This window comes from Guillardia theta (genome assembly GCF_000315625.1).
Source record: "Guillardia theta CCMP2712 unplaced genomic scaffold GUITHscaffold_18, whole genome shotgun sequence".
Classification (NCBI taxonomy): domain Eukaryota; class Cryptophyceae; order Pyrenomonadales; family Geminigeraceae; genus Guillardia; species Guillardia theta.
The window spans coordinates 734182-757711 of NW_005434656.1; the positions used below are offsets into that span (position 1 = coordinate 734182).

General features: G+C 52.8%; 8 protein-coding genes across 8 annotated transcripts; 5 read left to right on the forward strand and 3 right to left on the reverse strand.

Annotated features, from left to right (window-relative positions):
- Window positions 1-2177: 2177 nt before the first annotated feature.
- Window positions 2178-3236, reverse strand: GUITHDRAFT_60557 (hypothetical protein; the record flags this gene model as incomplete). The annotated part of the gene is made up of 2 exons (XM_005836365.1): window positions 2178-2486; window positions 2673-3236. Coding segments are annotated over 2 exons (873 nt in total), but the record flags the coding sequence as incomplete, so codon positions are not given.
- A 1684-nt stretch (window positions 3237-4920) lies between these two features.
- Window positions 4921-6783, forward strand: GUITHDRAFT_104972 (hypothetical protein; the record flags this gene model as incomplete). Its single annotated transcript, XM_005836366.1, has 6 exons — window positions 4921-5109; window positions 5165-5917; window positions 5962-6027; window positions 6082-6291; window positions 6399-6566; window positions 6610-6783. 6 exons carry the CDS (start codon window positions 4921-4923, stop codon window positions 6781-6783), a joined length of 1560 nt encoding a protein of 519 aa, XP_005836423.1.
- A 416-nt stretch (window positions 6784-7199) lies between these two features.
- On the reverse strand, window positions 7200-7658 carry GUITHDRAFT_136108 (hypothetical protein; the record flags this gene model as incomplete). Its single annotated transcript, XM_005836367.1, has 1 exon — window positions 7200-7658. One exon carries the CDS (start codon window positions 7656-7658, stop codon window positions 7200-7202), a length of 459 nt encoding a protein of 152 aa, XP_005836424.1.
- Window positions 7659-9052: 1394 nt separating this feature from the next.
- On the forward strand, window positions 9053-10337 carry GUITHDRAFT_159450 (hypothetical protein; the record flags this gene model as incomplete). Its single annotated transcript, XM_005836368.1, has 3 exons — window positions 9053-9124; window positions 9382-9475; window positions 9526-10337. 3 exons carry the CDS (start codon window positions 9053-9055, stop codon window positions 10278-10280), a joined length of 921 nt encoding a protein of 306 aa, XP_005836425.1. The 3' UTR covers window positions 10281-10337.
- A 2047-nt stretch (window positions 10338-12384) lies between these two features.
- GUITHDRAFT_136110 (hypothetical protein) lies at window positions 12385-14203 on the forward strand (the record flags this gene model as incomplete). The annotated part of the gene is made up of 11 exons (XM_005836369.1): window positions 12385-12412; window positions 12461-12570; window positions 12621-12688; window positions 12742-12967; window positions 13018-13209; window positions 13262-13327; window positions 13376-13414; window positions 13466-13725; window positions 13771-13870; window positions 13923-13973; window positions 14015-14203. 11 exons carry the CDS (start codon window positions 12385-12387, stop codon window positions 14201-14203), a joined length of 1329 nt encoding a protein of 442 aa, XP_005836426.1.
- A 126-nt stretch (window positions 14204-14329) lies between these two features.
- GUITHDRAFT_162184 (hypothetical protein) lies at window positions 14330-19412 on the reverse strand (the record flags this gene model as incomplete). The annotated part of the gene is made up of 2 exons (XM_005836370.1): window positions 14330-14726; window positions 14781-19412. 2 exons carry the CDS (start codon window positions 19410-19412, stop codon window positions 14529-14531), a joined length of 4830 nt encoding a protein of 1609 aa, XP_005836427.1. The 3' UTR covers window positions 14330-14528.
- Window positions 19413-20566: 1154 nt separating this feature from the next.
- GUITHDRAFT_104977 (hypothetical protein) lies at window positions 20567-22071 on the forward strand (the record flags this gene model as incomplete). The annotated part of the gene is made up of 4 exons (XM_005836371.1): window positions 20567-21472; window positions 21546-21686; window positions 21739-21864; window positions 21913-22071. The coding sequence occupies 4 exons, from the start codon at window positions 20567-20569 to the stop codon at window positions 22069-22071; spliced, it is 1332 nt and encodes a 443-aa protein (XP_005836428.1).
- Window positions 22072-22960: 889 nt separating this feature from the next.
- GUITHDRAFT_104978 (hypothetical protein) lies at window positions 22961-23526 on the forward strand (the record flags this gene model as incomplete). Its single annotated transcript, XM_005836372.1, has 5 exons — window positions 22961-22976; window positions 23120-23174; window positions 23221-23295; window positions 23350-23404; window positions 23455-23526. The coding sequence occupies 5 exons, from the start codon at window positions 22961-22963 to the stop codon at window positions 23524-23526; spliced, it is 273 nt and encodes a 90-aa protein (XP_005836429.1).
- Between the last annotated feature and the right edge of the window lie 4 nt (window positions 23527-23530).

The window sequence follows — 23530 nt, forward strand, 5'->3', positions numbered from 1 at the left end:
GGGGGGGGGGACGACAGGGCACACCATCTCGAGGTTCTCAATCGTCCGGTTGAGGAGGGAAATCTCTGACTCCATCTTCTGCATCGTCTCCTCGGCGGTCAAGAGCTTCTCTCGCTGCGACAGGAGCTTCGCCGCGTCCTCCTCCCGCAACTCCCGCATGTGCCGACAGCACGCGGAGGTCTCGAGGACGTGCTGCAGGTGCCGGATCTGCTCCCTCCCCGCCGAGAGCTCCTTGCTCATCCCCTCCGAGGACTTGCGCAGAAAGACCAGCTCCTGCTCCATCCTCCTGCTCCTGTCCTGGCGGCTCAGAGTCGCTATCGACATGTCCTTCAAGGCAAAGTCGATGGTGTCGATGGCAAAGTCGAGGTCTTGTACCGCCTGCGACAGGGACTGGGAGAGTTGCGCATCGTCGAGTCCTGCAGGAGGCATGAGGGGAGGGAGGAGGAAAGACAGGAGGAGAGCAGCGAAGAGTGATGAGGATGCAGAGGAAGCAGAGGAAGGGGTGGGACGAGAAAGGTTGAGGTGACAGGGCAGAGAGGAAAAGAGGGAGGGGGAGAAAAGGGTCAGTCATCGCACCTCCTGCGGATCTCTTGACGGGAGAGGATGCTATGCTCGACCGTTTCTTCTCAATCTCCTCGCCTTCTCTGCACATCCGATGGATCCTTTCGAGCTCGACCACCATCTCCTGCACCTTCCCCATCACCTTCCGCTCCTCCGCTCGTCTCCTCGATGTCCCCACAGCCTCCTGGCATTGATGCGCCTCCACCGTCCTCCTCGTCAACCTCCACAACCCCTCCGTCAGATCGCACAGCCCGTCGATCATCGTTGCCTCTTCCTCCTCCTTCTGGTCGGACGACCGCGCTATTCTCGTCACCTCCTCTCCTATCGTCGCGGAGAGGTCCCGGGCGCATTCAAGATCGCCGAGGAGCGAGCGCAGAGCACAGCAGGCTCGCTCCGCCATCTCAGTTCTCCTCTCCGCCTCCTCCCTCCACCTCTTCAATCCCCCCTGAAGGCCTTGCACGTCCTCCCCCCACCTCCTCTCGTTCTCCAGGAACGTTTCTTCCGCAACCCGGAACTCTGCTACCTGCCCCACGAGCTCGTCGTTCCTCGCTCTCGATGACATCAACTCCATCCTCAACCTCTCGCCCTCCCCCCTCAGCTCAGTCATCTCCTTCTCCCTCCCACACAGCGCTTGTGTGAGCCTCTCCACCTCGATCAAGAGCTCCTTCCGTTCCTCCCCTTCCGCCCTCCTCTCCATCCTCTCCCTCTCCAGTGCCCCTTGCAAGGACTTCAGCTCCTGCTCGAAGGAAGCGACCTGATCGAGGAGCATCGAGAGGGAGGCATCATCCTGCTTGAAGCCGGCGATCTCAAGCCGAGTCTGCAGCTCGGTGTTCCTGCCCACCTGATTTCTCAGCTCTTGTTCGAGCTGTTCGATGCAGCTAGAAACCTCAAGTCAGTACACGCAAAGGTGACAATCTGCTCGGCTCTTATCTCTGTCCATTCCTTCTCTCCCTTGCTCCCTCCCTCCCTCCTCTCCATCCCCTTCCTCCTTGCCTCATTCTTCCCCTCTCTCCTCCCTACCCTGCACGTGATATTTGCTTCTTAGTCACAACTCTCATTGCCTTCCTGCCCTGACTTTCCCTCCTCCTCCTCCTCCTCCTCCTCCGGCCCAGCCCTCACCTTTCAAGCTTCGCCTTCTCCCAGCCGTTATCTGCAGCAAGAGACGCGTGCAGATCCTGCAGCTCTTCTTCCAGCTCCGTAATCCTCAACCTGGCCTGCAGCAACTCCCCAGCAGAGACAGTTCTGGAGCTCGGCTTCTCTTCCTTCTCCTCCTCGTCGTCCTCGTCCTCGTCCTCGTCCTCGTCCTCGTCCTCCTCGTTCCCCTCGTTCGAGTTTCTCTCTCTAACAATGTCCTGATACAGCGCCTCCTGCTCGAACAACTTTGCACGAAACAGCTCCCTCTCCCTGCTCAGCTTCTCCTTCAGCGCCTCCTCTCTCTCGAGTAGCTGCTGCAGCAGCACCCGCATCCTCGATCCCTCCTCCTCCCCTCCGACCATGCTCGACAGTTCCGTGAAGAACGTCTCACTCAGCGGGTCAATGAGGAGCAGGGCGGAATCAATGGACTGCCTCCGTTCCCCAAGTGTCGGGTCCCTAGCAGGGAGATCGTTGCTGACGATGTTTCTCCTCGCCAGAAGCTTCGAGCTTGAGGAGGAGGAGGCGAACTTGAGCGTCGAGATCGTTTCCCCAAAGTTCACCGGCTCGTTGCTCACGTTGGCGATCAGGAAGGTCTTGGAGTTCCCGCCTATACTGTTCCGGAGGAGGAAAGTCAGCTTGCTGTCCCTGTAGGGGATGTGCCTGCTGCCACTCCCCAGGCTGAGGATGACGTTGCCGAGGGCAGAGAGCGAGCGGTTGATGTTGTTTGCTTCCTTTAACCTTTTCCCCTCCGACCTCGACTGGTTCTGTCGCTCGCTGCCTGCTAGATCAACCTGCCAGCAGGCACTCAGAAACTACCCCTCCTGCTCCACCCCACCCTCTTCCTCCCACCTTCTTCCCCCTCTCCATGGCTCTGTCCTCTCTACTTCACCTCTTCCGCCCTCTTTCTCCCTCATCACGCTGTCCCCATTCCTCCAACACGCTCCTTCCCACTGGCCAGGGGGCCCAAGGAAACTTACAAGGTGGAGGGCAGAAGTCTTGACCACCATCTTAGCCTTATCCTCCTCCCTCACGTCAAGAAACAGGCTCAGTATGCAGTGAGAGCGGCTGCTGCACTCGTTGGCGCATGTCGCGCCCACCCGCCTCCTCGCGATGCCTCCCCGAAGCAGCTCGAGGGCCTCGGACAAGCTGCGGACGAGGGGGGAGCAAGCGCCCTCAGCGAACGTGACCCCGTCATCCATCCTCTCCCTGATCTGCAGGGGCCTCGACTCGGCGACTAGCAGGTCGATAACCTGCTCGTTGTAGATCTCCAGCAAGCAGCACCGCAAAGCCACGTGCTGGGCGCCGGAGAAGTTCTGCTGCATCCTACCGAGGATGAACTCCAGGCTCCTGGGGATCAGGCCAGCCCCCTCTCTCTCCTCTAGAGATCCGTACATGGTATGCGTCTTGCCGCTGCCCGTCTGACCGTAGGCAAAGATGGCGGCGTTGAATCCGTCCAGGAACGCCTCGCACGCCTCGCGCCCGACGGTCTCGAAGATTTCCTCCTGCGAGGAATCAGGTCCGGCGAGACTTTCGAAGTTGAAGTGGTAGAATCCTCCCTCTCCTCTCGAGCTGCTCAGATGCCTTGGGATCCGGAGCCGCAGCCTCCCGTCCTCCGACAGCGACAGCAGCGACCCCTGCAGACCCAACTGCTCCCGGAGACCGTTGGTAGACGAGCGGCGGCTCGCTGCCTTGTCCTCCTGCCTCGACTCCTGAGGTTTGATGCGCACGAGGACTTTGATCGCCTCTGCCTTTCCCTCCATGCTGGTGTCCATCCTCGACAAGGGGTCACCTTCCTATGCTGGGGTCTACTAGCGCCAGTTGCCGGCAAAGGTCGATAGGCGGGGCTTCAACAAATCATGTTGACCTGTGCAGGGCAAAAGTTTGAGAATGGCGCGAGCGACGGCATGGTATCGGCTTCACGTGTTAGATCGCAATCCCGGACTCCAACATCATCTCGCAAGTCTTCAACGACACTACTCCACCCTTGAGGACTCTAAGCCTCTCCTCTTCTACAAGTTCGTTCCTACTCTTGCTAAATCACCTCAATTCCAAAGTATCCCAACAGAATGAGAAAATATGTGATCTTGTCTGTCTTTTACAACGCCGCCGGGGCTCTCGGCACCTCAAAATTCTCCATGTTTTGTGCACCTCCTTGCAACGCTCTTTAGTAAACTCTGTTCACTATGTCTTACCTCATATTCCTGCCCTCTTCTGCTCTTCTGTACTTCTACTCTTTCTTGTCCTCTCTTCGATTTACCTCACTTCTTCTCTCCTCTTCCCTCTCCTCTCCTGTCTTCCCCTCCTCTCCCCTCCTCTCCCCTCCTCTCCTCCTTCCTCCTTTCCTCTCCCCTCCCCTCCTCCTCCCCTCCTCCTTCCCTCCTCCTTCCCTCCTCCTCCCCTCCTCCTCCCCTCCTCCTCCTCTTGTCTTCCCCTCTTCTCTCCTCCTCTCCTCTTCCCTCCTGCACGCTACTCATGTTGTGCATTGACATCGTCCACTATGCGGCATCAGTTCATCGGGTAAATGATACCCACCCTGACCAAAGACCCCTACCCCATGTCAGCCAGTGCCCTACCCTTCACCGACTTCACAAAGTGCAGGTGAATGGAGCACCGGTACTTTTACCTGCCAAAGTACCAGTAAAAGAAGGGAAATCAATCTAATTTGATAACCCCCACCCTCCCGTGATTAACCCCTACCCCCCACATTGTATTCATCACCCCATCGCTCGCAGACCCCTCTCTGCCAGCTCCGTTCAAAAAATCCTTAGATAGTACACCCTACCCCCCATAAATCACCCTGAATATATGAAACGCAGGGGTGGAGCATCCCCGAGCAAAACCCGAGGGTCATCCATCTCACGCGGTTACAACCCTGCTCTTTTGTCGGGGAGCAGCGGGAGAGAGGGAGAGAGGGAGAGAGGGAGAGAGGGAGAGAGAGAGAGAGGGAGGGAGGGAGGGAGCAAGGCGACGAGGCAAGAAAGGGCAGAGGGAGGAAGGAGCCGAGAACATATGCAGATGAGACGTGTGGGATCGAGCACAAAGGATACCGAATCCGTGAAACGACAAGATAGAAGGAGGAAGTGTATGTGCTTGGTGAACATGTAGGCCGGTTGCAAACAAGTTGAGAAGACTTGCAGTGGTAGGACAGGGCAGATAAAGCCGTGCGGCACGGTATTCATTTTGATGCGATTGATCAGCAGATATGACATTTCCAGCGGAAGAAAGATGACAATGAGGCGACTGCTGTTGGCAAAACTTGGTTTCATCAGAGGCAGTGCTCACGTGCTATGTTGTCTCCTCCTCTTTACCGGCCGCGTCACAGCAGGGCAGAGAGAAAACTTCACGGTTGTTGCATCCCTGACAAGACCTGAGGAGATATACCTCCCAGGACGAGTCGGAGCAAGGTGCGAGCAGGTCAGTCACTCCTTCCCTCTTGCCTGTCGGCAGCCCTGACGGCCACTTGCTGCAGGCGCTGGTCAACTTTAGCAGGCCTCACAAGGAGCGATGGAACGCATCACTCGAGGACTTCTTGTCGCTGCTCCCGGCAAAATTTTCATCTCTCCGCGTAGGCGAAGTTTTCCCTGTGCTCAACGAGACCGCGGTCCTTGACCGATGGCTCAGAAAGCTCCACCCAGGAGCGAAACATGCTCGATACCATCCCCTCGACCCGCAGGTCAGACCGGAGGCTGGAGGGTACGGCATTCTCAGAGCCATCTCCAACGAGAGGATGGAGTTTCTTTTCCGCATCCAAGCAGAGTTCCTCCTGCAGCCATCTCCCCCGCTCTTTGCAATGCCCAGCAGGTTGGATGGAACGCTTGTCATGGATAGCTCAGGACAGAAAATTTTCTTCTTCGATTTGTCTCTTCCGACTGTTCGCGCCTACAACCTACTGCTGGAGTGCGGGGAGCCCTTTGCTAAGCTGGGGAACAAGCTCGACGCTGCTCCGAGCTCCCCAGATGCCCGAAGACTGACAGTAAATCGTCTGATCCTCAGGAGAGATGCAATCGACAAGGAGGGAGACAGAGAGGACGGGAACTGCGAGCTCTTGCAGGACAGCAACGATCACGTTGCTGCTCGTTTGAACGGGGAGGAACTACCGGATGATGTGGAACCCCCATTGATGAGGATGGACGACAGAGATCAAGCTGAGATCGCTGCAAGCAACGACGGAACTCCCGGAGGGGTTGAAGGAGGAGCTGCCATGGCCATGGCAGATTTTCAGGTGTCGCCATTCGCATGAGGTGTTCCGTTGACCTTTGCCTACAGTTTTTCCCAGGAGTGAACTCAGAGGAGAGCCCAGCCGCGGACATGACTCTGGACACTGCAGTGCAGGTATGAACGGCCGGGCTGTGCGATTCTGCCGCCTGCCAGTGATCTGCTGGACAGGAGCTGAACTTCACGGAAATGAGGATCCAGTATCGATCGGAGCTATACGATCAGCAGGTGGCGATCGAATGGACCGCGTCGTTGCCTGTGGCAGACGCACAAGACAAACTTGCCGTCTCTCTGTACCCCTTCCTCGGTGCTGGCTACGACCAGGACTACATGCAAGCCTTCGAGAGGGCAGGAAGCAGCAGGCGGCCGCTCTTGGCCGTCGTGCTGTGGGGGGCACTGGATGATTCGTCGTGCTGAGGGACTGGAAGGGTCCTGCGGAGTCTGGTGGGTGTTCGGGCCCCTGCGATCCCATCCTGACGTGCGTGCAGCTTTCTGAGACACCTGTCATACTCCTGCTGAGGGAGAGGTTTGTCAATACCTGGGTCCTCAAGAAAGATCTAGAGGATGACCTGAGCACGAACTCGGAGGGTTCCACCATGCTACCCCGCAGGATGCTAGCAAGGCGCCTCCTCGCCGCATCGGACCAGCTTGCCCAGGTTTTCCTCAGGGGGGCAGGGCGAGTCTCACCTGCTGTTCCAGGTTGTCGTTCTCACGGCTGATGAATACGGAGATTTCAGTTCGGAGCGGGCGGCGCTGACCTTGTACACAGAGACAGGCGCTAACGCCGCTATGGACAGAACCGTGAGCGGTTTCATGCAGTTTTTGCAGGACTGCCTGGACCAGCATCACCAACATAACCAGGCGGACATTTGATCTGCGGCAAGCTTCACACATGACGAGGCATCTTGAAACCGGGAGGAGAGGTGTCTCCGATACAAGCTTGCAAATAAACATGAAAACAAGGCTTTCAGTGCTGCTTTTGAGTGCAAGAAAAAAAAAAGAGTTCATTCGTACTTTACACGTCATCGCACAAATCTATGCCAAACAGAAGATACTTCTACTTCACATCAACAATAGACTTGAGAGCGACGAAGCAGCCTGCCATGTTTGCGCTGTCGAAGGCTGATACATTTTTGTGCAATACAGATGTACATGAGTTTGGTGCGCCAACAAAAAGGACATGCAGCAAAGAAATTCAAAGAAGAAGAGGTGCCGTGGTCGGAGCTGTACAATCCTGTGAACGTCCGAACATACTGATAAATTCACCGATGAAGGGCCAGGTCGTTTCCTTACTCCATGTCCACCGGTCCATCTTTCACATCATCGCTCTCCATCCGCAGCAATTTGCGCTTGTTACATGCTCTGTCGGGAGGTGGGACATATTTCGCCTCAGTGAGCAAACGGCTCGTTGCTGCTGTCACATTGCTTTCCAGTTTGCTCCAGTTTGCAAACTCTCCAGCAGGCAGAGCAAACGCACCCTGCCCTTGAGAAGCTGCTAGCCTGCTATCAACACTCACGGGGTCGGCATCACCCGTATCAGAGTTTTCTTCCTGCACCACCTCAATCTTACATTCCCCTGACAAGCTCATGCTCTTCTTCATCGCGCTCCGCTGGTATGAATCGAGCCATTGGGAGTCTTCCATCATGACGTTCATCATCCAATCAGGCATGAAACAATCTTCATGTGAATTGCCTCGGCAAGTCTCCAGCTTCATGAAGCCGCTCATCGAGTCGTTCTGGTCTTCCATGTCGCCTCTACCGCCACTTGAGCTGTTGCGAGAATGAGCGATTTGAATGATCAAGATCAATGAGATGGCAAGAGAACAACAACGTAACCCAGAGCAGTCAGTCACTGAACAGTAAGCAAACAGGTGGATGTAAAGTACTCTTCTCCTCTGCCCGTCTGTCACAAGTTTGCCCTACAGCCTCACGCTCCGCTCCTCCTTCTCCCCGAGTATACCCTGCATGCGACGGTGCGCACGGACTGGAAACATGACCGATGACCAGGAAGGATATGAAAACACTTCTTATATGACTCCATAACACTTGGTTTGGGATGAGAAATAACACTATTTGAAATCTTAATCTCAAGATCTTCACTTTCTATAAAGTACCCCTTCATAACCCACTCACCACCCCAGGTCGGAGTTGCAACAGAGTCAAACTTTCTAAACTTTGAGCATCGCAATCTTTGAAATTTTGATGTCCGGGATCAACCAAAGAACAACGCTTCGGGCTCAGTACCGATTAGAACGTAAAAGTCAGTGGTCTCTGATGCCATTTGGATCTGAAACAACCCGTTTTCCCATTTTCAAAACCGTAGAGTTGCCCGACATAACGGACATGACTGGCCCCGCCGCCTCCGAGCACCGGGCGAACCAATTGAACCCGGAGCCTCAAGGCCGGGCCGGGCCGCCGAACCGGGCCGCCGAACCGGGGCGGCCCGGTGATGGCCCGGTGGTCCAACTGGTGTGAGAGGAGAGGCATCGGGACCACCCCCGGTTCAAGATCGACACATCCGGCCAGGGGAAGCACCGGTCCCTTTCCCAAGACAAGTTGGTGCACGTGCGAGACCCACCCCAAAGCATTGCTTTATGTGGGTACCACCTCCTTGCACCCTCTCGTAAACCTACCACCCCTTCTCATCGGTCGGTCTATAACACAGTGAGCTCAAGTACCCCTGCATCACCATTGAGAACCCCCAGATTGACTGGACTAAGACCGTTCCACAAACAAATAGATGAAGAGGCTTTACACCAGTACCCACCCCGTTTGTGAGTACCCCACTGTATACTCACCTTTGCCATACCCCTACCCCTACCCCAAACGGCGATACCTAAAGACTTGGTATCGTTGTCGAAGCGAAAAGCACGCAGAGAGTACTACCCCTGCTGGGTAGTTGAGTACCCGACCAATCACTTTATACATCCTCTACACCTTCTCTTCACATCCCTACCGGTTGTTTGAACGAAAGGCCAAAGACAGGAGACCCGGTACTGACCTTTGACTACCCACCCCCTTTCGTATCCAAAACACCACTACCAATGCTCCCCCACCCTACCCTCCACAGCCACAAAACTTCCACCACCCCACCCGTGCCTTTATACTTGGGAGTCCGGGAGCTTCGCCATCCCCTGCCGCCATGGACACTCTCGCAGCACATGCAGCTTCAGCAACCGCTGATGATCATCTTACTGGCACCCTCGCTGCCAAGGTGATGGTCAACAGCAGTCTTTCATATCCATCTGTCAATTCTTTCTCTGGCGAGCAAATTTCACTTTTGCTGTCTGTTTGCGCGTCTATTTCGTTTGGACACAACTATGTGTTTTGAGACCCGAGCATTTATCATCTCTTACGATATGTACACTTGATTTTTGTCTGGTTATCACACACACGATGATCTGTTCAACCTGTCCTGATCGAACTTGAAACAATCTCGGGGAGAAGAGGTTGAGTAATTTGTTTCTCCAGGTCGGGCACGCTCAGATGTTGAAGGGTGGAGTCATCATGGATGTGATGAATCCTGAGCAAGCAAGAATAGCACAGGAAGCCGGTGCTTGTGCAGGTACATCATTTACTTCCATCACCTCTCAGATGCATCTGACTAGAACGCAGTTATGGCGCTCGAGCGCATTCCTGCTGACATCCGCCAGCAGGGTGGAGTTGCACGCATGAGTGATCCCAAGATGATCAAGGAGATCAAGGCTGCTGTCACCATCCCTGTCATGGCCAAGTGCCGCATTGGCCACACTGTCGAAGCCCAGATCTTGGAGGCTATCGACATCGACTACATCGATGAGTCGGAGGTTTTGACTCCTGCCGACGATGTGCACCACGTCAACAAGAACAAGTTCAAGGTTCCTTTTGTGAACGGATGCCGCAACCTTGGCGAAGCCCTTCGTCGTATCGCTGAGGGTGCTGCCATGATCCGTACCAAGGGTGAGGCTGGTACCGGCAATGTGGTCGAGGCTGTTCGCCACGCCAAGGCCGTGCAGAGTGAGATCCGCCGCCTTCAGTCAATGGACGAGGATGAGTTGTACGTGTATGCTAAGGATATTCAGGCTCCTCTGTCCCTTGTCAAGAAGACCAAGGAGCTTGGCAGGCTGCCTGTTGTGAACTTCGCTGCCGGCGGTGTTGCGACACCGGCTGATGCTGCTTTGATGATGCAGCTGGGCATGGACGGCGTGTTCGTCGGAAGTGGAATCTTCAAGTCTGGGAACCCCAAGAAGCGTGCAGAGGCCATTGTGAAGGCTGTCACTCACTACAACGATCCCAAGATGCTTGCTGAGATCAGTGAGGACCTCGGAGAGGCGATGGTTGGCATCAACTCAGGAGAAGGTTACATCATGTTCTGCAACCGCGACTCGTAATTGAGGAAACGTCTTTGTAACATAAGCTGGGGATCTCGTAAAAAGTATTCAACACCCTCACGTTGAACCATTGGGCTGCCTGGTAGGACCACGGCTGCCTTTCCGTGGTGTGCTTGCGGTCTGCTGGCCGCGCCTCGCATGACTCAGTTCGCTCACGGCGGATCATCTGATCGCGTAACCAGCTCCCGGCCACTGCTGATGGAGCGGTTCAAGGCTTTGATGGCTGTAATTCAATGTTAAAACTCCGTTTAACAGTACTTCCAAGGTCGTCGATGCGGCAGGGTCGACTGACGAGTCTAATATTGTCGCTCGGACAATTGAATGATTGCCACGGATGATCACTGATCCGACGGTATCATATAGTATCATGGGCAGACAGGCGCTGGCTGGCCCGGCGCTCCGGGTGGCCCATGGCATTTACCAATGGCATCCGGTTCATGGCATGACCATACTGAGTAGCCTGTACGCCGTCCCAGTCCGATCGTCCCGGCTGTCACAGTGTCCCGGAGCCTCGGAGCCTCGCCGTCCGACGAGCCTTGGCGGCTCATGACTCTGTGATTAGTAAGCCGGGCCCCCGGGATCGGGACCGCGCCGGGCTCATCGCGGCGGCGGCCGGTGAGAGATGAGTCCGACCGGCCGTGGGTATGATGAAGTGTCCGAGGCGTTTGCTTTCTTTTTTGTGAGAGTCGGAGGCTGACCGCCCCGGCTGCCTTACCTTCATTTTTTATCGTCTTTTTGTGCAGCGGTTGCCAAAGGGGGTGGGCACGTGAGGCAGCTCCTGCAGGGTCCCGGGGGGTAGGGTCGCAATACAAATTGGGGAGGTCAGGGTAGACGAATGCACGTGAACAAGGGGCAGTGTAGGAGCCAGTCCAAGATTGATCGAGCAGACAATTGAAGAAAGGATGCAAAGAGGTATGTTCTATTTACCTCGCTCATAGAGGATTTTGAGGCAAACGTAGGTAGGGTCCCTGCGCGTCCCCTGCAAACCTCTCAGGGGTAGGGTCGCATCGCAAAGTGGGTAGGGTGAATGATGTGGCTGACTCAAAGCAGGGGTGCTTGCTACTTTGTTTCTGAGGTACTCACTATGGTGGGTGGTAATATTGAGTAAAAGATAAGGCCCTTCCTAGAGCTTTCTAGAACTGGTGCATGTTAGGGGTATGGAATTGAACAGGGTGGTCCACTGTGATCAAGGGTAGGGTTAAATTTGTGTTCCAAAGAGGGGTAGAAAATGCACTAATAGGCAGAATGTTTTCACCGGGGGTAGTGCGTTGTGTCCCAACAATTTAAAATGTTTAGTTACTTTTTATTGTATTATAAATTTATACCGAGTAAGTTTCATCAATGCTTTATTTGTACCTCAAAATTTCTCACAGCCTATTTTAGAGGAGGTGAGAGGGGTGGGTTCTTTGGAGCCCTCACTTTTCCGGGTGTTTTCAATGAAGGGGTGGGGTGAGTGTGGGGATTGCAGCAGACGGTAAACACGGGACGAAACTTTCCGGGGGTTGATACAGGGAGGGGGTGGGGTGTAGGCTAGGGATCACCGGGTACTTTACATAGGAGATGAAGGGTCGTGTGAAAACAAGGGGGTGGGGGGTGGGGGTGGGGGTGCTGGGGGTTTTTGGTTTGTGGCAGGACTGATGATGTTGTTATGACGACAGTGCACAAACGAAAATGCGCGAGAGAGAAGGGTCAGAGGGAGAGAACACGCTGCATACAGGGTTCAAATGAACAAATGAGGTTGTGAATGAGATGAAAGGATGAAGAATGAGGCGAGGCGAGGATGTGGAAGACGTGGAGAGGTCGGTGGAAGATGAGGGAAGTAAACGGGAAGGGATCCGGTTCGGCAAGCAGTGCGGATGTGAATCTTGAAGTTTTGAAGCTCTCGCCCACAATGATTGAATGTTTGAATTGTCCTCGCTGCCTCAAACTCGGAAGTTGGGCACAAATTCTTTGAATCTCCGTCTCACAGAACGGTCGCAATCCAACGAACCTTGCGGTTCCTCGATTCGGATTGGCACAGATCTCCTCCAGAGCATCAGCATACAAGGCAATGAGTGCAGGTTCAGTTGCAAGTGCAGCAACTGCTAGGCTGTCCGGAGAGAGCATGGACGCAATGAAACGAAAGAATGATGGTGAGCCTTGCGTTGTTTTCTTATGGCTTGCTGACAACCAGCACGAAGGAATCTGGCTGAAGCCTGTAAGTGAAGAAGATCTCTTGACTTGGCAAGGATTGGTCCTGGGTCCAGCTCTGTCGCCTTATGCATTTGGATTCTTTTCCTTTTCGATCAAGGTATTTGAGCAAAGGCGGCATGTGGACAACTTTGGTTGACTCGAGTGCAGTTTCCTGCGGAATACCCAAGCTGCGCTCCTGTGGTTCATTTTTTGACGACCAACGGTGGCAAGACAAGGTGATCAACAGTTTAAGTGAAGCAAATCTTGCGACTTGATGCTCGCCATGCAGGTTCAATCCAAACTTGTATGCAGATGGCAAAGTCTGCCTGAGCATTCTAGGGACGTGGAGGGGGGAAAGTGGTGAGTTGTGGAGCAGTGTGCAAAACTGTCACTCCGTCATGGTTTCAATACAATCTCTGTTGGACGACGAGCCATATCACAATGAGCCTGGCTTTGAGAAGCAACGAAGTGTAAGTTTTGATTCATTTGTTACCTCGTTGGAAGGATCGGCTAAGGTGAGTGTTGCCCTCACGCACGAACCCCCCTTGAAGTTTGTCTTGACCAGGCTTCTCGGGACTACAATCTCAAAATCACACATGAGACCGTCAGGGTTGCCGTCTGTGACGTGTTGGAGGAGATCCTGAATCGATCGGAAGTTGAAGAAGCCGCCAACGGCTTTTGTGATATAATCAAGTGGCACTTTTTGTTGTACTGCAGTCGATATTTGGAGATCGTTGATCAGCATGCTGAAGTCGAGGTGATATGCGCATCACTTGACATGGAGCGTGTCCACCTCACGAAGAACTTAGGGTGAGTTCGAGATCATGGAGTTCGAGTATCAACGCAACTGGATGAGCGGATCATTCAACTTCAAGGTGCTTGCTTGTGAATTTTTCCAGCTCCGTGTGCTGACATCAGTACAGGAGCTGAGATCACGGATCTTGCTCATCAAGGAAAGCCTGGTATGCTCTATCATTTGTACAGGGTATGCTTCATTTAAACTCCTGATCCAGGTCAAGGAACTTGTTCAGTGGCAGAGGGAAGGGGTCGAGAGTTCCAAGCATCAATCGTTTGCATGCCAGCACATCTTGAGCGCATTTGAGGTGCTGGACACTAAACTTATTGCTTGTATATCTTTGAAATATTGTACTGATCACATCTACATCTTTCAGAAATGGTCAAAACTGAGCAATGCGGGGATCAGCGCGGCTCCCAGGGAGGCGAACAAGTTCGTATGGGACGTGACCATCATGGGAGACTTGGACGGGGGATGGTGATAGCTTCTGATTCCATGCATGCATGTAAGACCAAGTGCTAGGTATGAGAATGGCATGTACCAACTGGAGATCACGTTTCCTCCTAATTTCCCGGATTGCATGCCCCGACCGAGGTTTCAGACGCAAATGTTTCATCCCCAGGTACATATCCAGCTCAAACGGTGCATGCCCCAATATGACGCCCTTGTTTCAGATCGACGAAGATGGCTTTCCCTTTCTGTCTGTCAGCATGACAGATTCCAAGGTTTCTGTTGCTATTTTCAATCGCCGCTCACAAAGTCTTAGAACGTTCAAGCTATCATATCCGACGTTCATTCCTTATTGAAGAATCCCCCAAGCCCCGACCCTCGTACCTGGGTGAACAAGAAAGCTGCGGATATGTATTTCGGCGGGGATCAAGAGGAATTCAAACGAACAGTCAGGCGCTATGCTCAGAGAAGCATGGAGCAGAGTAAGAAGATTCGCGATGGATGAACGTTTCTTGACATGTACAACAGGCGATTCATGACGAATGTTTTCAATTGCTTGCACTTCTTGCAAGATCATACACTTTCACATTCTCTTTTACTGATTCACCATACACTTGTTTCATATTCTTTTGTCGCATTGTCCATGTATTCATAAATAATGCGAATGGTCTGATATAATGATTCTGGTTGTTCATTACATTGTCAACATTCTCCACGCTTTTGCATTCAGGATGTCGAGCATTTGTACACTATAACTGTTCAAAAGATTGTTCATGCCGCATGGCTCTCAATCTCGTTAATAGGCGAGAAGTCAAATCTTGTCACACAGATCAAGTCTGGTTTGATTCCAGAAAAGCCGATCGGATCAATTCAATGATCTTTTTAGACGGAGGAGGAGGAACAAGGTAAAGAGGGCACTTGGGAGGCTTGTCTTGCATGTCTAGCACGGATTGGTGGATTTTATCCCTGCGAACTGTCAGATGTTCGTTTCTGAGCATTGACTTTTGCGTCTCGATCATGAAGCGATACTGGAAAAGCAGAAATGTCAGGAAAACAAACCGGAAAGAAGAAAGTCTCCTCACCTCTTCTCGCGTCAACCACAAGTTGAAAGCGTCTCTCCATCTATCCTTGTCCACCAGCAGCTGCCGTCGCAAGCTCGTGGCGAACGCCCTCAGTTTCTTGAGCTTGATGTCCGGGGAGATGTAGAGAGTCTTCGACGTTCCTCCTGTCGAGCTCGAAGCGTGAGAAGCTTTCGGTGCGAACTTCTTGAGAGCCTCGTCCACGTGCTTGTCCCACAGGTCAAACAGCTTCGCGTCATGCAGGGCAGCAAAGTTGCGATATTGACGGAAAGCTCTCTGAATCTTGACCACCTTTCTCCTGTACTGCCTGAACACAAAGCGAGCCGTCTTCATGGTGCGCTGAACGTCAAGGAGGAAGGAGTGGATGACAGGGATGGATTCTTTCTTCCTCTTCAGCCTCCGCTCCAACTTGAACTTGCTGTAAAACTTTGCAATCGAGGTAGCCGCAATGTCGTACTTGACCGTCAGGCGCTTTCCGAGGTGTTTGCGATACCTGCGCTGAATGCTGATGGCAGCAGCGCTCCACAGCATCAGGTCACTTCTGACCCGCCTTACAAGGTCGACGAGCCTCTTCCACGTCGACGCTCTTGACACGAGCGCGACGTTCAGGAGCCACATGGCCGACAGCCTCGTCAGCTTCGCATGCGCGATGGCTGCCCTGACGCTGTGCAGCCTCTTCTCGTCGTTAATCTCCTTGCGATTGATGGCGATGTTGGTCCGCTCTATCCTCTTGAGATCCTTCTCAGAATTCTCCTGCTTGGTCGCCGTCATGGCCTCCTTCAGCCTCTCCGTCTTCTCCATCTTCTCCTCCCTCCTCCTCACATCCAGCCAAGGATCTTTCACCAGCTGGCGGTTGAGCATGATCTTCTCAGAGAACTCCGGGTGTCCGTTGACTTGCAACTTGTGTTCTCTGATCTTCATCTTCAACGTGCGATGCAGCCGGGGATCTTCCTTGATCTCGTCGATCTTCTTCTGCAAGTTCTTCAGCTTGCTCAGCCCCATCACTCTGTGCGGATTCTCCTCCTCCTCCGTCGCCTTCCTGACCCTCCGCACTGAGGAGACCCGCTGCCTGCTCTCCAGCAAGCGCGCTCTCGTCTTCAACCTGAGCAAGGAAGGAAGCACGTCTTCCGGTTTAGGACCGTACGCCCATGACGTCTCGTCCTCGTAGCATGGGGTCACCTTGCCCTTCTCAATCCTCTCAACAAAAATCTGCATAGCAGCAGACGTGTAGTCTGAGTGCACCTGCATGTGCCTGTGCCTTGGATCGTCCACCGCATCGTCGGCATCGTCGGCATCGTCATCTTGCATGTAATGGAGAGCACTGCTGGAGATCCGCGCCTTGATGTCTGTTATGCTGTCCTCGGGCAGCGAGAGCGACAGCTCCCTCATGGGCATTTCGAGGACATGGCTCTTCCCTGTGGCAAACACGACAAAGCCGTCGGTCAACTCCTCCTCTGGCTCTACCGCATGCCCGAAGAAGGTGCCGGGGGAGACGGAAGCAAGAGGAGCATCGTGGAAGTTCTTCTTGGTCACCTTGAACTCTCCGTCCAGCAAGAAAACAACAGAGTCTGACGGCAGCGAATGGTTGTAGACTTGATCTTGACACTCGTGACTGCGTCGCGTGCAGGTCCTGGCGAGCTTGTCGAAGAGGAAGTACGACAGGTGCTTGAAGCAGTTCTTGAAAGTCTCGTGCTCCCTGATAGCGCTGATGTGATCCTCCGCCTCGATTCTTCTCGCCATCTCCCTCGCCTTGCTAGGAAACCAGACAAGAGCTGATCTCTTTACAGCCACCATCTTGAACTCCTTGAGGTAAGCCTCTTCTCCCAGCACCTTGGGATCCAGAACGTCTCCCTCCTCCAGCATGTCTGGCACCCAGCTTCTCTGCCTCTTGCTAACCTCCTCCTCTCTGTCCCTCACGGATCGCAGAAGCCCTTTCCGCACAACGAGGATCGTTGAAGATGACTCTCTGCCAAACTCAAGTTCTTCTCCTGCCTCAGCGATGGTTTCTGACGCTCGCCGCGCCAGGAAGAGCGACGCCTCGAGCGTGCTGGGACAGAGTTCGTTGGACTCCAACCAGAAGAAATGTCTGATCCAGCTCACCTCTTTCTCCGAGTGCTTGTAGGTGCTACTTGCAGGCGGTTGTTTGCCTTTCACGTTGATTGATACAAGGCTTGACAGACTTGGTATCTTCCGCAGACATTTCTGATCAATGACAAACAGCCTTACTGACCCTTTACATATCGAAGTGTACGGCATGGAACTGAACAGGAAAAATTCTATTTGCCCAAAACAATCACCTTGCTTCACTTCTGCGATTTCTTTCCCAAAAGACTTCAAAAAGAAATCATACCCCCTTAATGAACTCATGAAATCATGCTGTACACGAGAATTCCTTTCAAACAACATCACACTCCCTTCGTCGACTAAATGTATCGCATGCGCGTCTTCGCCCCCGCATGTAATCACATCTTTATCTGCAAAGTGACGCTCTGTGACAAATGGCAGGATGCTCAACATCATCTTCTCCGACAGACCTCGAAACAAAGGCACTTGAGCAAGACAATCAAGAGTCGACTGCTGGTCCTTGAAACTCATCTCCGACGGCTCAGAGTCGCCGGAGTCAAAATGGACCCAATCGCTCTCATCCCAAACTGCCAAAACTGCCGGAGTGTTGCATGAGACGTGCACCTGGTCGGGAAAGAAACGCCCGAGAGGAAGAGCCTGCTGGAAGAAGTCTTCCTGCAAGATCACCTGACCCTCGAGAAGCAGGCTGTACTTGTCGACTTGCACCTCGGGTCCTGATAACGAGCGCAACACAGCGCGTTGAGACAGCAACCACAAGCTCTCAGCAGGGACATCACCAAGTGCCTGGGCCAGGAGGTTGAAAATGAGCAGCATCAACGCGGGGTTCGTTTGTTTCTTGCTCCTGCAAAGTCTCTCCAACCGCTCGCTGCAGCATACCCCTGCTATCCGCAGCAGCGCTTCACGGTCTATCTGCATCAAATGCGTAGCGACCAAGGTCCGGTAGATGTGCCTTGAACCTACCATGCCGAACATGCTGGAGGGTCCCAACAAGTTCAAACATCGACCCTCCACCGGAACATCGCACTTCAAACAAACTTGCTCGCTCCTTTCGATGCACGCGATCATCCCCGAGCAAATGATCGAAACCTTGTCCGAGGCGTGCAGGACCTGCTCCCCAGCTTCCACTGTGTGCAAAGAAGCACACTCGGCAATCAGCTCAAGAAACTCATCGTCGGATTGCTTGAAAAGATGGCAAGCAAAGTTCTTGAAGAACACCATCAACGTTGATGTCTGCCTACCCTCTGTGGGGCCTCGAAGAATGCTTCCATGGAGGCTGAAGGAGTAGCCAGCTGCGCTGCCGTGCCATTGCTCGATGATCATCTCAAGGGACCTCCGGTCTATAGTCAGAGTCAGTCCTGTCTGCGTCCGACATATCATGGTGGAATGCTTTTTGTGGCTGGCCAGCAGGTCGACTTCGCCCAACCACTCCCCAGGCCCTCTGATTCCGATCTGATTCCCAAAGCTGACGTTGGGGCCGAAGGACCTTGACTTCAAAGTGTCGTACAAGGCCAGGTCCGGCTTCTTGTTCTGATGGTGGAGAGTGAAAACTCCTGAGAGGATGAGATGCCCGCAGTTCTTGTCCGCTGGTTCGTTCTGAACTCCTACCACGTCCGATTCACTCCACCGCTGCAGTCGCCCATGCATACAAAGGAACTGAAGAAACTTTCGGCTCATCAGCGAGCTACTTGGAAAATTCTGCAGGATCTCTTCGGTTACAAGGTCAATGTCTGTCAGACCTCTGTCCGGCATTTGCTCCTGCATCACCTCCAACAAGTGCTCCGACGGGTTGTAGCTTGATGGGCGCTTTTCCTCGAAATGGCGAATCTTAACAGAGATGCAGGTCTTGAATCCTTTCTGCGACCTCGAGTCGTCCTTCATCTTGAACTCAAACTGTCCTTCAAGTGAAGTGATGCGAAAGAATTCTGTGAGGGTGAAATAAATCTCCTCGGACTTGTCGTCAATGTCTGGGAAAGCTCTTCTTCCGCTCTCTTCGTCGACTCTCAGCTGAAACATCCCGATCTCACTCAAGAAATCCTTTTCTTTGAGCATCAGGGAGAATTTCAAACTCGTCTCTGCGTTCCCGGGCAGAATGTCAAGCTGTAAAGTTTGGTGCCAGGCAGGATTCCTCGTACAGTCCACCTCTCTTGTTGACACCTTGCGACTCCCACAGGATACTGCGACGAAGACATTCCAGTTGCGCTTTTCTTTGTATGAGCTGGGGCAGAACACGTTGCTACCATCCTGAATCTGGATCTCGACCCTGGAGTCTTCTTGGAGATCTTTGACGAGCGCGTCTTCAAATCCATGAGCCAAGGGTCTGTCGTGGTCAGGCGAAACTGACGCGGTCAACTCAGATACCCTGGGGTCTCGGAACTCGCTCGGAGTGCCAATGTAGTCACGAGATCCGCTCAGTTGCTGGAGGAAACTTCCTGGAGGAGCAGAAGAGGACCGGAAGTGATACAAGCGCTCGCTCGATGCGCTGGGTTGCGGGGCGACTGGTGTTCTGGACCTGGTCGACGACCCTACAGCGTTGCTCTTCGATTTCCTCATGATAGGTCAGATGAGCTGTCTCTATAGACCTGCACTCCTCGAAGCCTCGGCTGAGTTGCTTGCTGGCTGCCTACCGCCAGCCGTCGCATTTGGCAGGACCGGATCTTGTTCGCCCTCATTGTCTGGCCATCCCGACCCGGTAGCCCGTCACCCTACCCAATCAAGATCCTGTGAACGCCGGTCAGAAGGAGGGGTCGGGGGTATCGATCAGGGGCACGTCAGTTAATGGGGAACGGTAGTGTAGCAGAAGGGACTCATCATTCCAAAGGGGCTAAATTTCGCAATATGGCTTGAAAAATCTTTGGATAATTCGAATTTATGATGAATTGATCCATCGAATTTTTCTTTTGGCATTTCAGATTTTCAGCACCGAACCTACTTGAACTCTCCTCTGCCATTTCAGACTTTCTTATCACAAAATTTCAACTTAAAACGATTTCGTTCGTACTATATTATTTTTACGTGGACCACTTCTTTCAAAGTTTGTATACAATCACTTTTACTACAGCGCCCTTCATACAAAAGCCCCGTGCGGTACAGATCATAATTGTAATACGGTACAGATAATAATTATACCGGAATCGTCCTTGGTACATTTTTTCTACATTCCGATCGACTTCTGTCAAGATATTCCTAGTAATAGTAATTGTTTTGGTACAAATATTTGGAATATAATATTCATTGCTGGTACTGTCCTTCTCCCGTACAAGGAGCCGCGGGCTTAGAAAAGTGCCTCTACGATTGGAAAGTCGGTGGGTGGGGTAGTTCATGCAAAGTACAATAGTAGGTACTTTGACAGATTAAAGAAGGGGTGCTATGAATTTGTAAACGCAATGCACGGGTGGGGTGGTACAGAAGGTCCGGCCAGGTTGGCGCCTTTTTTTGTTGAGGCGGCGATCATGGCGGTGAGGTGGGAGATGTGTGATAGTCGAAGGCAAGCGCTGAGCTGAGGAGAACGATTTTCTTGCATGATAACACGTGAAGACAACGTGTCAAGCTGAATCTCCGCCCAAGATCGTCCCAATCGAGATTCGTTGAAGTGTCAGGCGATTGGTGTGTCGCCAACTTTGTTTTGGAATTCGGCTGGTAGCTCGGCGTCAGTCTGACACTTGTTGTCACAAAGAGCAGCTCTGTAAGCAATCATTCTTCAAACCATGGAAGAGACTTTCAATCCTCAGGCTGGTGGCTGGTCTGAGGCTACGTTGCTATCTGCATGGGAAGAGCTGCGCCGCATTGTATCAGAACACTGCCACCCTCCACAGCAGAGGGACAAGGCGCTCAAGCTCATAGAAACCGTGATGACAGAAGAGAGAAGGAGGAATGCATCCGTAGTTGACAGAGGCATCCAGAAGGCTTTTGGAGGGGTGAATGGCTCAAATCCTTTTGGACTCGACTCTGTCTTGTCCAAGGACAACAGGGAGTGGGGTGGGAAAAATGTTCTTGGGGTGTGGGGGAATGCTTCATCGCAAAACCAGATCTTAGCTTCCTCGCTTCTAAATAAGTGGGGTGGGTCTGTCAATGAGAATGAATGGCAGTTCGGGCTGGGTAATATCGCATTGGATGGGGATGACGCAGCTGACATGAAAAGGCTGAACATCGACAGTGGCCCGTCCGAATTTGTGCGATGGAACTCCGGATCTGGTGGAGGTCTGGATCTGGGTGAGCGACCCATCAATGCTGAATTTGGACCATCGTTTCTGAATGCTGCGACTGGAAATCAGATAGATTTTCCCTTCCCGCAGGTACAACAGCCAGTAATCCCCTCTTCAATCAACGTTCCTGAACAGCAACAAACTCCCTCGATCATAATGCAAGGGGGCGGTGAGACTCAGAAGAATGGACAGAGTGGAATACAATTCATGTTCAATCAGCAAATGAATCCAGTACAGCTGCACATGCAACAACAACTTCAATCCAATGCAACTTCTTCTGGATCAAGCAATGTCGGAGGAATCTCTCTTGCAAACATTCAGCAAGAAGAAGAACAGCAGAAAGTACCAAATTCTCAAGGAAAATTTCCGACAAATTCTGTGGGCCCTACTGTTACTGTACGGAATCCGGTAATCAAATTGCATAAAATCTTCTGTTTTCGATTCTTTTACGATCGACTGTTTACTAAACACCATGTCACAGAACAACTCTGCTGGGGAAAATGGTACCAAGAGGAGCATGGAAGTTCCAAAGCGAAGCGAAGATGCTCGTGTGGACCCGAAAAGAACAACAGAAACCACCAAAACAACCACCAAAACTGAAGGGAAACGAACTGAACCAAAGGTTTCAATTTGATGTCCTTGGTATGCAAGGGAGGTCACATATGCAATTTCAGGGGAAAGGGGCCACCACAAAGGTCAAACTTCGGGGCTTGCCTTATGGAGCAACGACTGCAGATGTTCTGAATTTCTTCAAGGGACTTGGGGTCCTTGAAGAAAGCATCACGTTTGGCATCAACTCTGTAAGGCATTATAGTGCAAAAAATTCACTTCTGACGCAAAATTTGCAGGAGGGAAGACCAAGTGGAGAAGCTTGGGTATCCTTCAACAGGATTGAAGATGCAAGAAAGGCGGTACGTGAGAAGGACAGGCACCACATGGGCGATCGATACGTGGAGCTCTTCCTCCTGAATGAATGTGGCGGAGTCGCCAGTCGTGCTCTCAAGTGAAGGACGGCAGAAGATCGTGGGGCAATGGTACTTCGAAGACCATGTGATTTTCTTGTCGTTCGTTCTATTCTATTGGGGGGGGGGGGGGGGGGGGGGTCCCCCGCGCGCTCCAAAAAGGTTGCCGAGGATGTGGGAGATGAACAAGTGTGTGGGAAGGTTGAAAACTTATCTAAGGTTGGTGAAAATTGTTTGGTCAAGAATACTCTCACAGTGTAAGTCATCGTGCATGGAAGTCGTGGATAAAAGAACAGCGAGTGAAGTTGAATCATTTCAAAATCCAGTGAAATTCATTGGAGCTTCTTCAAGACTGGGAAAATTTCTCGCTATGGTTGGTTGTGCTCAGACTTTCAAGAATATCTTGATGTCCATGTGTTCGTGGAATGAAATGTTATAAGCAATACTTCTCATGAGTTGAGGAGGTGGTGGATTGATAAGGGGAAGGCTGCGTGGGAGGAGGGAGGAAGAGAGCGCAAGCTAAGGGAGGGCAGGAATGAAGAATGCGGGCCATAGGAGGTGCAACGGTTAACCTTTGGATGCCCATCCTATCAATCCATGTCTGCTTGCTGGCCGTTGATCCATGAGGTGGACGGTCTTTACCTGTCGTTACATCCGCCTGTCCTGGCTTGCTCGTATGACCTTTTTTTTCCCTGCTTTGAAAAGGATGGCAGAGGGCCCGGTGATCGATGACGAGCTAGGCGCATGCATCGCAGAGAGACTGTCATGGCGCTCAGTCGCTCCTCCTCCTCCTCTCCCTGACCGCTGGACAGCTCAACCTTGCCTCCAGCCCGGGGCTGTGAATCGAATCGTCGCGCGAGCAAACGAGCACGCGGGGGCCCTAGGACTAGTCGTGTCATGGGACCAGCCCTTTGCTGTTCGCAGTGCGGCGAATATGCGTGACGAGGAAGGTGGGAGAAGAGGGAGGAGGGAGGGAGGTGGGAGGAAGGTGGGAGGGGGATGGAGGGGGAGGAGGGAGGAGGGTGGGAGGAAGGGGGAAGCATGGGGAGGAGGGAGGAGGGAGGAGGGTCTCGTTGAAAATGATGTGCATCAGGCCACAAACAGGATGACGAGGAGTATAGTCAGCCAAGGATCTGCGAGGGGGATTGGTAGGTGAATCCTTGCTGGGTGATGACAACTCAAGCTGATCGCTAGGCTACTGAGCATCGGAGATATCGATGTGAATGCAGACAGGGCGAACAAGAGTGAGCTCGTCAACAGACTTGTTATGTATCACATTCACACTAGAATACAACCACGTTGCCCTCACATCCATACTCGCAGGCATGGGGAGCAGGGCGAACGAGTCAGACTCGTCATGCAGCGAACTGACAAGACGGTCTTACTGCATGTCCGTAGAGCCAACGCGTGCGTGACTTCCTCTGCTAGATCTACTCTGTCACCTTGAGGCGCCATTATGCCGCTCCTGGGGAGCCGCGCATTGACATCCTGCGGTGCTAAAGCA